This window comes from Pelophylax lessonae (genome assembly GCF_965119305.1).
Source record: "Pelophylax lessonae genome assembly, chromosome: 2".
Lineage (NCBI taxonomy): Eukaryota > Metazoa > Chordata > Amphibia > Anura > Ranidae > Pelophylax > Pelophylax lessonae.
Window position 1 is genome coordinate 640192334 of NC_138769.1, and position 15457 is coordinate 640207790.

Consider the following 15457-nt stretch of genomic DNA (forward strand, 5'->3'; position numbering starts at 1 on the left):
TTTTGTCTACCGAAATCTGTACTGACTGACGAACAATCGGCCGTTCTGTTGACGGCCAACAAAAATTTTATAGCATGCACACCAGATTTTGTTCAGCTGAAAAGTCGCAGTCGGTTGTCGGAAGCATCATACTAACAAGCCGACAATCGGCCGATCGGACGTTGGCCGAAAATTCACAGCCAACAATCGGTGCGTGTGTACGAGGCTTTAGTAGTGAAGAAATTGTGAAAATTATCAGGAAACACAGCACAAATATTGTTCTCATGATAGGTTCAATTAGAAGTGGGTGCTTTTGGTTGCTTAATGTTCAATATATATAATAATTTAAGTAGTTTATTTTATTCTAAAAAATACAAAACCCATATACAGCCCAAAACCTGCAAGCATGCTACCTATCATCTGTACATTTCTTTGTGCCAGAGTTTATAAGTGATTTGTAATCCTGCCACCTATAACCTGAAACCTAGTATCGGCTCGAGAATCATACCTGCAAATATCTGTAGAAATATTCATGGCTTGGCTTGTACATTTTTGGGCAATAACCAATTAACATAATAATGCTGCCTATAGTAAACAATCCAGTTATTTATTTTTTCTTTTAGTGCAGTATGTAAGAATATGATTTGCCTTTGTGGGTTGGCACTTATATAGGTAGGACAGACTAATGGATATATGTTAGTATAATTCAAGAACACTTGTGTGTACTTAGTCACACTGCCCATGTACCCATGAACTCCTTACAGAGATGCCAGACATTCCCACCCACTAGACCAAGTAGTTTCCTTACGTTTCTCCATCCCCTTTGGTTTTTCCTCATCCTTATCACTCCAGCTTTCAGCTGCTCTGGATGTCTAATCTAAACATTTACACAATACCAAGAGGTTCACTAGGAGGAAGCAGCCGGCTTGTTCCCTTGGAAAAGTTCCTTGAGCCTGAGTCGCTCATTTTGTTCAGCTTCAGTTTGAAGGCACCTGTCCAACATAAATAGTTAAAGTGCAATCTAAAAATAACAGGCAAAGGAATTAGGTGTGGACTGGAAAGCCTTACAGCTGTAAGCTGAATGCCAGCATTAGTAACAGAAACTATTACAAGGAGCTGTTTTCTGGGGAAGATTTTAATTGTACTTAATATTCCTAGGTCATCTTTTCTTCATGCGGTGATCTGGATTTGATCGAACACCAGAGCAGTTTGGTGTCATCAGAGGATACAATCAGAGAGCAGGAGATCATGGATGATACAAACAGTGAGCAACAGTTCCGTGTCTTCAGAGATTTTGACTTCCTGGATGTGGAGCTTGAGGATGGAGAGGTAAGAGACACAAGATGGCTGCAGCATGATACAACACAGGGGTCCTTTAACTACTTTTCTGCCAGAGTCATTTTCACTTTTTGCACACATTTTAAAATGGACATTTGTAGGCCTGAAGAATAGTTAACCCCCCAAATAGTAAATATTTTCTAAAAAGCAAAAACCCTAGAGAATAAAATGGTGATAAATGCAATTTTTTATATCATATGATATTATCACATGTTTATCAAATGCATATTTTCTGTAAAAGAATACGCTTAAGTTAATATTAGCCCACAAAAACACAATAAATTACCCAATTTTTGTAAAATATAAAAGATGAGGTTGCAATGAGTAAATAAATACCCAATTTTTTAAGCCTTAAAATTTCACGTTTGTGAACAGCAACAGACTTTGGTACCGAAAAATTTCCATAGGCATCACTTTAAAAGCCTCTAAAGGTTATCAGCTTAGAGTTGTAAATGAGGACCCTAGAATTATTACTCTCACTCTGATGTTTGTAGCAATATAGAACACGTGAAGCACAATTGTATGCAAGCACATACTCTGCTTGTGGTGGTGAAAACAGTAAAATGTTTATATATATATATATATATATATATATATATATATGAGAGAGAGATAGATATAACTTTTTTGTTTTTTTTACTGTTACCTTTGCTATCACATAGGGAGCCAATAGTCCCCTATGTGATGGCATACTTTAACGACAGTTTCACAAATCATGCTGCATGAATTTCTTTTCCAGCCACAGCAGCCGGGGGAAAGTGATAGCCAAACCCAGAAGTGACGTAATACATGTCACATTCATGTTCATTGACAAAAGAGATCAGTAAATGGGGGGCCCACTGCAAGGGTAGAGTTTGTCTAATTCCTGAAATTGGGCATTAAGTAACAAATATGTTTACTTCTAGGAAGGGTTATGCAACGAAAAAAAATCCATGTCTAGAAAAAAGGGATATTTTCCTCCTTGTGGCATCCTGCTTGATGAAAGGTGCAGGGACTTGGACTTTTATCAGTCCTTGCATCTAGATTACACAAAAACATTGATAGTATATAAACAAACATTACAAAGCTGTCCAGTACAGTACTGGAGGCTGCATACCAATGACTGGACTGCAGCAAACATTAAGGGGTTGATTTACTAAAGGCAAATAGACTGCACTTTGCAAAGTGAAGTTGCACTCTGCAAGTGCATTTGCTCCAGAGCTTAGCAAATAAGGTAAAGTTTCACTTTAGAAAGTACAGTAAACCCCCCTCCATTGCGGGGGGTTACGTTCCGGACCCAGCCGCGAAAAGTGAAAAAACCCTATTAAAATGCATTGTAGGCATGTTTTTTTTACTGTCACTGTACATGTAAAAGCATTTTAAGGTCTTTAAACACACTGTTAAAACAATAGAAACTCATTTAAACACATAAAAGATACTGAGAGACATAGCAAGAGCTATGGAAAACACAAAAATATTTCATTTTTAATGATTTATATAGTAAAATAACATTACAAAAAAAAAACGCAATATACCGGGACCGCAAAAAACTGAACCGCGATGGAGCGGGGGTTTACTGTATACCCAATCGCAAACAAAATATGATAAACAGCGGTAACTAAACATGGACCAAGCTTCTAGCACAAAAACCAGACAAATAGGTTAGCAAATAACATGAACAAAATAAAGTGCAGCGCTAAAAGTGATTAAACAAATAAGTCCATAAATAGAAGAATTCACCAAAATGGTAAATAAACATATTATAAGAATGTCCTATGTGAATAGTGCAGCAAACAATCCAAAAATGATAAGTGTGGTCACAGTGGTTGCCAGATCCCGACACCATCAGTGGAGAGATAATGCGGTCACTAGAGACTGTGGACCCAAAATACCATATGGCAAACGGGTCTGATAAACTGATACAGTAGGTCTTTGATAACTCCAATGAAAGTTGTAACCTCGGATATTCCAATGGATAGTCATAAGGGAGGAGGGAAGTCTCAACCCAATCTCTCTCGAATGAAGGTAGCTTCCCAATCACATGCAAGGAAAATAAAAAAAAAAAACAGCATTTTTGCTTGCACATGATTGGATGAAGGAAGTCAGCAGAGCTTCTGTTCATTTACTAAGCTCTGGAGCAACTGCTGTTGCAGGGTGCAACTGCTCTTTGCTACGTGCACAGTATATTTGCTTTTAGTAAATCAACCCCTATGTTTTTATTAGTCCGCATTCACACTGCAGCGGCACGACTCTGTACTACTTCGGGGGTGACTTGTGAAGTATGAATGTCTATGCAAGTCGCTTCGAGGTCGCCCCGAAGTAGTACAGGACCCTTTTTCTAAGTCGGAGCGACTTGTGTCGCTCCTATTAGAACGGGTCCTGTAGCAGTCAATGGACCGCGACTTGTCAGGATGACAAGTCGCGGCAGTGTGAATGGAGTCTTAGAGCAAGGTCGAAAAGAACACATTTTAAGCAAATACTACTGTTGCTAGATAGCAGTTTTAATGGTAAAAAAGTGTCTTGGTTTAGACCCTGTGAACATATTTTGTTTGCTGAGCTTGTATTGGTGAATAATGCCCTAAGAACTTCTGGCACATTTGGTGAATTGTAGTTATCACTGCTAACAACGTAAAAACATAGCAATTTCAATGGATTTTGTGTACACAAGGCATATGAGTGCAACTTGTGGATCAGGACTAATGTAAGGCTCCTAGATCACCACAGAATGGACTATGACAAAGACATTTAGTGACAATTCAAGAATGAAGTATTGCCTTCTATGTTTTAATATACAATACACATTACAAAAAAGTTATTTAACCTGATTGTTTGGATGATTGATTTGCCTTTATGTTCATTAGCACTTCATTAGTATATCTTTAAACATTCACTTTCCATTTCTAAGTGTTTACCGCTGTCAGTGTTGTCTCATTCTCATAGCAAATATGTGTATAACTGTGGTGACTATATTCTCTAGAGACTTAAAACAGTTTTTCTCTTCATTTTTTTTTTGTTTTGTTTTTGTTTTTTTGTTTTGTTTTGTTCTTGTTATATCTGCTATCCAGGAGCTTCAGGTAAGATGATCTAAAAGTGAAAGTGTTTTTGACGTTCCAGGCACTGTCTGTCCATTTTCATTGTAGATTTCTCACAGATCACTCAGTAGCCATAAAAGGGCCTATTCGAGGGAGCAGAGCTTCTTAGATGCATGACTTGTGCACCTAAAATATATTGTTGGTGGCATGAAAACATTTTTGCTGTGGTTTTGGCAAACTACTAAAGGGGGTTTTGCTGCTAAATAAAGAGGACTTAATGTTTCGCGCATATTTGGAGAGAACACTTCTGGCTGGCTTTTGTGAAAACTGCCTTTTTGGCTGCCTTAAAAGGCAACTCCCTCCACTGTATTATTCTTAAAATACACCATTAACCAAAATAAATAGATTGCACTGTAGAAAATGGTAGAAAGAATGACCATTTACTACTGCTGCATACTAGATTTCTTTAACATTATCTAAGCCCAAATCTGGGCACCAGAAAATAAATACCCTTGCAGTGGGGCCTCCCTGCATTGCAATGGGTAAAGTGTATGTTCAACTTTTTACAAAAAACAAAAAGGTGAACTAACACCCTCCCCCTCAACGCTGTTGCACTTACCTCCATGGTGATAAATTGCCACTGCCCACGTAGCCAGTGTAGCAGTCTAGGGATTTGAAATGCCTGCCCTTTTTACCCTTCTTTACTTAAGGCTTCCAGGAGTGATTCCAAATGTGCAAAGCAGACACCTGCCAGCACAGCACAGCACAAACCTATCTGAATCACTCTGATTAGTTCCAGAAGCCCTAAAGAGAAATGGGGAAGAGAGGGGATTTCAAATCCTTGGACCACTACACCAGCTGTGTGGTAGTGACCATTCATCATACAGGAAGGTAAGAGGTTGCAGGGACTGGGGGGGGGGGGGGGGGTGTGAGGAGGAGGTAGAGTGTGTGTTCAGGTTTTCATTTTTTTATGAAAAGGTGAACTTGCACTTTAAACGCTTTTTATGGCTAGGGTTTGAGATCTAAGATGCTATACTTACCTTATTACTTGCTCCAGCAGCCATTCACCAAACTGTGAGACCGGTCCCCCACAGCTTATTACTTGCTCCAGCAGCCATTCACCAAACTGTGTGACCGGTCCCCCACAGCCTCTGTTCTAAGGCACTCCGGCTGACAGTCACACACTGATGTTGTAATATGCAATGCAGAGCCTACATTGTATATAACAGCCTGCCTGCAACCTGAAGTGTTGAAGAGAAGAGTGTCTCTGGCCTGAGGAGCAAAGAATAAGATAAGTATTACAGCCTTTTCCTCTAGCCCCTAGACTTAGCATGCATTTATCCTTTGTAGTGCAGACGGACCCCACTGAAAGGTTACTTTCCGATTCTTGGAATTCAGCTTTATACGTTTGCAAAGAAAGATATAAACAAAGATGTCTAATATCTAGAGGAGTTTAAGGTACCCTTAGGTATAAGGTAACACAGCTGATGGTTGTTCATGACTCCTTCATGATACCATAGGATTGATTATGTGCCCTAAGGGAATGCAGACGATACCTGCTACTATATACGCACAGGTATTGTCACTGACTGCAGAAGGCAGTGCAGCAAAAAAGTGGAATTCTGGTATAACCCTAACTACTCTTAAAACTATCCCCTCCCCCTCCTACTACCTATGCTTACTAACCTGTGTTAGAAAGATGTATATACTTGCCCTTTTTTCAGGCTGCTCCAGCCTGGTTACTTGACCTCGCTCATCTGTGTCAGCCAGTACCGCTGTGGAGTGGAGGGAGCGCCAGCAATGGATAGGCCATTGAATACTTCAGGCTTTACTAGCCATTGTCAGAGCGTTCTCTTCTCTTTTGTGCAGCCGCTACTGCCTGACATGGGGGAGCAGGGATCACATGACTGGAGCGGCCCGAAAATAGGCCAGTATACAGATCTTTATTACACTGATTAGTGAGAATAGGTTGGGGAAGGGGGAGGGGACGACTTTGAGAGTAGTTAGGTTGTCCTTGAATTACACATTAATTTTTGTATTTCACATGTACAAACTGGGAGATCTGATTTACTAGCGAACAGGGAGGTTCGACCTTTTTGCCTAGTTTTTTTTCCTTCATCTCCAGAATGAACTAAGGTAAACTGGAACCCTTTGAGGCAGTAATGGGGGTTTGTCTCATATGGTAAAACAGTGAATATGTATGTCAGATGAAACAAGCATGATTATTTTCTGTACCATCTCATCTCTGTGCACATGGCCAGTATAAGGAGTAGTAACAGGTAAGAGTAAGACATGTATAAGCTTACAGTGTGTGTTACTGTAGAATAAAAATAGGGGGACAGCAGCAGGTAAGTGAAGAAAGCAAACTGTACCCTTGTTCTCCATCTGCTTGTAAGTGCCCTGTAACATTAAGAGACATATGCTTTTTTGGCCATACTTTTCTTATGGGTCACAGAGGTACAATTACTTTTGTCCTCCTGTGACCCAGGCTTGCCCACTAGCAGTTGACTTGGCAGAGCCGATTCAGACTTGGGAAGCACCCCAGCAATATCGTTGGGACCCACCCCACTGTCTGACAGCTGGTTTTGCCTTTCAGTACGTGGATGAGAGCCAGCCACTCCCGTCCCCTCTCCTGCTCAGCACACCAGTGGGTGCTGAAGTAGCAGATCAGAGAACTGATAGTTACTGCTCTCTGCTCAAAGTAGACCTAGAACTGAGTGATTAGTGGTTATGTGATGATCACTCTCGATCTTAGAGACAACGTGGGACAGCTGCAGCATCACACATGTTGCAGCATGGAGGTGAGCATATATATTTAATTTTTTCAAATCCCATACGTCTCCTTCAAGTCCAGCCATAAACCATGTTTAAGCATTTGGTAAACTACTATATGAAATGCAGAGCATAAACTGCCTGCTTTTATGACTTCGCTGGCGTTCATGGCCCAGTCAGTTCTGTCTGACCTACCCACTGAAATTAAACTCATGAAGATAAAGCATAGCAACCTTGTTTGGCCCAAGACTGAACAAGAGACAAAGTACAGGTTTGGAAAGTTTTAATTGTTAGAATTTGGCACACATAGATCCATCCAGTGCTGGAATATGGGTTTGCTGTCAACCAAATTAGCATGCAGAACAACTGGTTTTGGTACGCTTGTACAACAGCCCAAGTGCACAGAAACAAAAATAAATGCAGATTTAGGTCTACAAGGCATCTATTTTGTAGGTTTGAAAGGTTTAACTAACTCCCATTTGTTCTCAGTAGACACTATAGAGACAAGCTATTCTAATTTAGTTCAGCATATAATAGATAGTGTATGTTAGGCAATGTTAACATTTAGAATCATTTGTGTTTGGGTACTTTATTGTGGGGTGATCATACACAATCCTGTTCCAGAATTTCTTGTGATGCTTAGGCTTTTGGCAATGTAGTGTTGCCTTAGCAGGACACAGTCAATATCTCTTGACGGATTTTCCAGCCCTCTGGAAAGATAGATCGAAAGGCACTACTTATATCATCTCGCACGTTGGTTTTGTGTTTAAAGATGCCTCATTGCCCACCTGTGGCTAGCCTTACTCCTATATTACGTTGGACTTCATTAAACTACTATTTGCATCCTTCCCACCAACATCTAGAAAGAATAACATAGAAGAGGTGGGCTCTCACAGTGGGTGAGAACATGAAAACCTTTATCCTGCAGGTCCTTGTTTTAATGTTTTTTTTATTCCAAGGGGTATAAGACAGCTAAACAGCATTGGATAAATCGTGCGCAAAGAAAAAACATTGAGAAAACATTTCCAACAAGAAATTCTTTTGACAGAAGTCCATCATTCCATTGACTTGCGTTGAGCCAAAGTGGCCACAGATGGATTGAAATTCGGCCAGTCCAGGCAGAATCAGTCAAATTGGATCTATCTATGGCCAGCTTTAACCTACAACAACCAATTGAATTAATATTTTTGGATACAGTAGGAAATGGTTGGGGCCCCTGTCAGGATTGGATTTTCTGTACTAGAGTCACCATGAGAAAAGCATGCTTTTCACTTGTTTTACCTTTTTTTTATTGAGTTGAATAGCTCAAGCTCCAGTTTAGTCATTCAGCTGAATGAGTCAGAGCAGTAACCCATTCCTCCTCCCCTACTTGTTGGGATAAACATAGGTCCATATTTAAACTAAAAGTCTTCTAAAAAAAAAAAAAAAAACATTGACATCAGTGTAGTATCAGGGGCTTGTGCAGCAGAATTGGGAGCCATCTGCACAGTTATCTGTCAGTATAGAAGTAAGTTTGATGGCATTAACACTTACTGTAACCAAATCTAAAATAATATAAAAAAAAAGTTTTGGCTTTGCATAGATTTTACATTGACCTTTCATACTGTATGTATGAATGTGTAGTGAACTTAAGCACAAAAGAAGTTTGTTTCCTGCTTTTCTTTTAATCATAGGGACTACTTCCTTTTTAGTACAGCAAGTAATTAGTACATTGTTTAGAACATGAGGTACAGGAAGACGGGTTCTCTCATAATGCTTAGTCTCCAAACCACATGTGCACTATGTGCAGCCTGGCCATTTGCTGTGGGCTTTTTGATTATATACCACTTTGCAGAGGCTCCTAGCTGGAAGACGAGGCTTGCAAAGATGTTGAATCTCTCTGAATTGTAACTTGATTCATCCTGAATGTGTCGTTGGCTGGTAGTAAGCTGTGGGAAAAAGCAGCCCATGCATTCGCTGATCTTGTGAAAATACAGGATCTTTGAAGAGTGGCCAGAGAAACATACTATTCGTATGACATCTAATTAAACACTTAGGCACTGGGTGGGTCTGCATGGCAGACATTTTTAGAGAATGGGAACGTGCAGATAAAAACACTCTATATACGTCTTTGAGTGAGGATACTGGAACCCTTCTGGTTAAAGAGATTATTTCAAAATCACAGATAAGTAAATAGGTTTCACTTGGGAAATCATTTTTATTCTTTGTATGATAGGGTCCTGTAAATTTATCAGTGCAGTTTGGTCATCAGCTTTTAATGCTTATTATTGCAGGGAGAAAGCATGGATAATTTCAACTGGGGTGTTCGTAGGCGTTCTCTGGACAGTCTGGACAAGTGTGATATGCAGCTCTTGGAAGAAAGCCAGCTGTCAGGAAGCACGCACAGTCTGAGCAAATTGAACCAGGATGACTCAGATGAATCTTCTGAAGAAGAAGATCTAACTACAAGTCAGATTCTGGAAGCCTCTGACTTAGTAAGTGTAATGCCATTGTTGATGGGGGTTTTCCAGAATGTAAATCACCTTTATGCCTGAGATCACCTCGTACAATAATATGGCATCGTTCACATGTCAACCAAAATCCTACAAAACCCAAGGGTCCTCCATATAGGGCACACTTGTATCTGTCTGACTGTGTGATATGATACACGTTAGTTGGCATAGCTTTTCTATTCTATGTTTATTTCATATATTGTTAGAGGAAAAGTATAGCTTTTATACATTTTCTTTACTAACTTTTATAATATTTTTATTGCATATGAACATTTCATACATATCCTTGGCAGATGTTGGCTATAAGCACACTTTCACATGTTTACCTATCTGTTTTTGGCTGCTTTGATGAAAAAAGCCTGTTTTTAGAGTGTTCAATAACTCAAGCTACAGTTTACTAACACAGCTGAATGAGTCAGAGCACTGACTCATTCCACCCCCTACTTGTTGGGATAAACATAAGTCTATATTTAGACTAAAAGAAATAATTAAGCAGGTAAACCTAAAAACTTTGACATCATTGTAGCATCAGGGACTTGTGCTGCTGTTGTCCTCTATCAATACAGAAGTAAGCTTGATGGCTCATGTCGTATTAATATTCCAGTCATACAAATTATACACTATAATGTATATAGTATATAAGGGTAATGAAGATCTGTCTGTGAAAAGATTGCTTACTAACAAAACCCAGCAGTCCAATAGATGGCCATGGTGCTGCTCATGTCTTGAAAACTATATTCTGTCAGCTGGAAAATCTTAGCCAAGCTTTTTTTGACCAACATGGTGACTTGTGAAGCTCAGCTGCCATTGTGGGGACCCCAAAACTGCCCGATTGCCATCAAGTTCTTTTGAAATTGCAGTTGATCTCTAATACTCTGGGGGACTTTGTCAGTTAATACTTCTATTGTTTTTATTGGTTGCAGTGAAGCCCAAACAAAATGTAAAGGTTTAAAATATTGGATCTAACATTTGTGCCATGTTGTTTGCCTTTTCTGTTGTAGATCATAAGCCTTTCTCCTTCTGAAGAGACAAATCACATGGAGTCTCCCTCCACATCATGTGACACAACCTCTGCTGACCCCCATTCCCTTAACACAAGAACCTCTAGTTTTGATGCATCTTTGCCTGAAATCACTAATCCACTCTTATCTGAGGAATCTAAGGTGATGGAGTTTTGGTAGAAATCAAATCTTTGCAATGAATGCTTCTCTCAGCTGATTTACCTGTAACCCCAATGACAGCATAGCAGGATACTAACATATAGACTGGATGATTACTATTAAGCTCTCTGTGGCAGGAGGGGTCCAGGACATTGTGCTGTCCACTTTCAGCAACAAAGGGTTTAATAATGTTCCCACTAACCTCTTGGTCTGAGCTGATGGTAGGCACTTTGCATAGAAGTCTATGTTGCCTGTATTTCACATGTATCTTTTATTGCCAAATTAATATGGGTGACTAAGCTTCAAGCTCATAGAAGAAGCGGAAGACCTCTTTGAGTGTCTTATGATGCAATGTGAGCTCTAAGTAAGGAACAATTTTTAGAGTAGTGCATTTCTTACCTAAAAGCCCTTGTGTTAATAAGTATATAATATTGTTGTAAATATGATTATATAAAATATATGTATTTCTGTCTTCATGTGTACAGACCCCCATACATGGGCGAATCAGTGCAATGAGAGATTTGTCCCTGATCACTGGGATCTACCAGTACACCATTTGCACTACAGTCTCTGGAAGTTTTGTGCTCAATAGCACCAAAAATATATGACATTCTGCCTAGCAGGCTTAAATATATGTCTAAGTTGCCAATGGCATCTACATTCTCCATTTCATTTCATTGCCCGTACACTTAGAGTGAGCTAGTCGCTGTGAGTAACACAATTCTTTGTGACACTTGCTCAATAAATGAAGACTAAAAACTGCCCTTTCTGTACTTTTCGAGCTTTTATCCAAATCTATATTTTTTTTTTATTTTTTTTAAACAAAGTACGTTATTTATAATACAATGACTCACTTTGTGAGCTAAAAAGCTCATTTGCATTACTTTACCAAAAGGCATTAACTGCCCTTTGTTTAACTCGTGCAAGTTTTATAATGGCTCCCCTATTAAATATAGAATGTTGGCGGGATTCTTAAAAGTGGACTAAAACAGGCCTAGACCATCTGTTCTTTGGCTGTTAAGTGCAGTTCTGATTTGCATAAGACTAGCTAGTAGCAGCATAAAAATGGTTGACATTAATGAAAAGGAAGAAAAATCCCTGAAATGTTAATCAGAAATAACTCTGCAGTTATATTTATGCTTGCAGTATTTGAACTGTGCAGTGTAAAAAAACCTTAAGCATCTAAAAAACGAAAAAAAAAAAGCAGAGACCAATCAGCAATCACTGTTTATTGCAGTAGGATTTTATTTATAATACATGTGAAATATGGACAAATTGCTTTAACTCTGTCTGTTGCTAGTTTGTTTAAATGTCTAAATGCCTTTCACCTAACACTTCTGACACTGATTTAATAACAACGGTACTACTGAATTTGATTTCTATTAATGTTGATGTGTTGCATGTTGGGCTATGAATTGCACAACATATAGTAGGCACTAGGCACAAAATGCCTTGTATGATGTGGGCTGCATGTCCTCTACGTGATTTTGTTTCTGTGTGGGAGCCTATTGTGCACCAAGCACATTTGAATCAATGCATGCCGTTCTGGCTCGCTTTCAGAATATTCAGTTCCGACCACAGTATTTTGCTAAATTCGCACAAAAACTGCTCTATGCTGCTGTTTGAAAAGATCGGTGCATTGGAGACTCAATTCTTTCATTCTCAAAGGTTGGTGAAAGTTAATCAATGTTTTCTTTCCTGTTTGTAAGCACGAAACAAACTGCAGCATATTCTGTACTTAACGCATTGCAACAGAAACAAAACGTTAGCATGATGAGTACAAGGACGCCTTCATACATGGAACGGTGACTGAACTTTGCTGCAGTCACACAAAACCAACTCTGTTTTTATACAGTGTATAGTGCTTTTCATACTGGCGCATTTTGTTTAGATGAACAGTCTTACTATTAACTCACAATGAAAGGGTATGTATATAGTTTAGTATGGGCAACCAATGGTATTCAAGTTAGTGGACAGCCCTATTAACAATGTTCAAATTATTGCTGTTCAGCTACAGTATATATATTGCTATGCATTTGTGGTGGTTCATGCTCCCAGTTATGTGGTCAATAATTATTTCTTTCCCCCTGATTCAGCACAATACATCAATGGCTGTTTAATCTCACAGGTCAGCGGACCTTACTTCAGTGGCCCAGGAGGCACATGTAGCTCTCAGAAGACTTTGATGTTCCTCTGGGCAACCTCTTTGCTAGAACCCTTCTCTCTGTTACTTGGCCAATTTATGCATATGTCTTAATTACACTGTATATAAATTGTAAATAGTTTTAACCCCGTTTGTGCCCAAAGGTCATTAAAGTCTAGATGTCCTGTCCAAATTTAGCATTGCGGAATACTTTGGGTGACTTGACTTTAACTCTATCTCTATGTCTATTAAAGGACATATTAGGATTTTGGTTGGAACACTGTATTAATAAATCCCCTGCTCTGTTTTTATTATTTTTTAGCATTTTTGGAAATTTGTTTATTGTTCTACAATGTTATCAGACATTTACAGTAATAAACCAGATAAAACCATTGTTTTCTGAATTAAGTCTTCAGGTTGCATGTGATCACTGTTATATCTGACATAGCGACTACACTAGCTGGTTCCTTATCATCCATGTGGAAGCAAGCTGTCAGTGACAGCCGGGTTTTGCAGCTAGCAGTTGAGCTTTGATTTACATAGTTACATAGTTAGTCAGGTTGAAAAAAGACACAAGTCCATCTGGTTCAACCAACAAAAAAAACAAACAGTATTGAAAACTCAACCATTCAATCCCATATACACAATCCTATACCTGCAGTTGATCCAGAGGAAGGTGGAAAAACCCCAGCAAAGCATGATCCAAATTGCTACAGCAAACCCAACCTTCTTTTGGGTGACCATATGGACAAGTAGTGCAAATTGATTTTCCATTATATGTACAGTGGGTACGGAAAGTATTCAGACCCCCTTAAATTTTTCACTCTTTGTTATATTGCAGCCATTTGCTAAAATCATTTAAGTTCATTCTTCTTCCTCATGAATGTACACATAGCACCCCATACTGACAGAAAAACACAGAATTGTTGACATTGTTGCAGATTTATTAAAAAAGAAAAACTGAAATATCACATGGTCCTAAGTATTCAGACCCTTTGCTGTGACACTCATATATTTAACTCAGGTGCTTTCCATTTCTTCTGATCATCCTTGAGATGGTTCTACACCTTCATTTGAGTCCAGCTGTGTTTGATTATACTGATTGGACTTGATTAGGAAAGCCACACACCTGTCTATATAAGACCTTCCAGATCACAATGCATGTCAGAGCAAATGAGAATCATGAGGTCAAAGGAACTGCCTGAAGAGCTCAGAGACAGAATTGTGGCAAGGCACAGATCTGGCCAAGGTTGCAAAAAGATTTCTGCTGCACTTAAGGTTCCTAAGAGCACAGTGGCCTCCATAATCCTCAAATGGAAGACGTTTGGGACGACCAGAACCCTTCCTAGAGCTGGCCGTCCGGCCAAACTGAGCTATCGGGGGAGAAGAGCCTTGGTGAGAGAGGTAAAGAAGAACCCAAAGATCACTGTGGCTGAGCTCCAGAGATGCAGTCAGGAGATGGGAGAAAGTTGTAGAAAGTCAACCATCACTGCAGCCCTCCACCAGTCGGGGCTTTATGGCAGAGTGGCCCGACGGAAGCCTCTCCTCAGTGTAAGACACATGAAAGCCCGCATGGAGTTTTCTAAAAAACACCTGAAGGACTCCAAGATGGTGAGAAATAAGATTCTTTGGTCTGATGAGACCAAAATAGAACTTTTTGGCCTTAATTCTAAGCGGTATGTGTGGAGAAAAACCAGGCACTGCTCATCACCTGTCCAATACAGTCCCAACAGTGAAGCATGGTGGTGGCAGCATCATGCTGTGGGGGTGTTTTTCAGCTGCAGGGACAGGACGACTGGTTGCAATCGAGGGAAAGATGAATGTGGCCAAGTACAGGGATATCCTGGACAAAAACCTTCTCCAGAGTGCTCTGGACCTCAGACTGGGCCAAAGGTTTACCTTCCAACAAGACAATGACCCTAAGCACACAGCTAAAATAACGAAGGAGTGGCTTCACAACAACTCCGTGACTGTTCTTGAATGGCCCAGCCAGAGCCCTGACTTAAACCCAATTGAGCATCTCTGGAGAGACCTAAAAATGGCTGTCCACCAACGTTTACCATCCAACCTGACAGAACTGGAGAGGATCTGCAAGGAGGAATGGCAGAGGATCCCCAAATCCAGGTGTGAAAGACTTGTTGCATCTTTCCCAAAAAGACTCCTGGCTGTATTAGATCAAAAGGGGGCTTCTACTAAATACTGAGCAAAGGGTCTGAATACTTAGGACCATGTGATGTTTCAGTTTTTCTTTTTTAATAAATCTGCAACAATGTCAACAATTCTGTGTTTTTCTGTCAGTATTGGGTGCTATGTGTACATTCATGAGGAAAAAGAATGAACTTAAATGATTTTAGCAAATGGCTGCAATATAACAAAGAGTGAAAAATTTAAGGGGGTCTGAATACTTTCCGTACCCACTGTAATACATGTATACAATGTAACTTTTACCAATAAAATGGAGCATTTTCTGCAAGTAGCAATGATGTACACAAGCTATTTAGATTTTAGACTTCTGTAGGAGCTACGACCTATTTTTTTCTAATTGATTATTACGCATTTTGT

The 15457-nt window shown here is 39.6% G+C and overlaps 1 protein-coding gene across 2 annotated transcripts in view; it reads left to right on the forward strand.

Moving 5' to 3' along the window:
- Window positions 1–15457, forward strand: part of FRY (FRY microtubule binding protein) — a 364889-nt gene that overhangs the window by 300992 nt on the left and 48440 nt on the right. For both annotated transcript variants that reach the window (XM_082244584.1, XM_082244585.1), the window contains exons 51-53: window positions 1138–1308; window positions 9374–9574; window positions 10594–10755. In XM_082244584.1, coding sequence (XP_082100710.1) covers window positions 1138–1308; window positions 9374–9574; window positions 10594–10755 — 534 coding nt within the window. The remainder of the gene's footprint in view (window positions 1–1137; window positions 1309–9373; window positions 9575–10593; window positions 10756–15457) is intronic.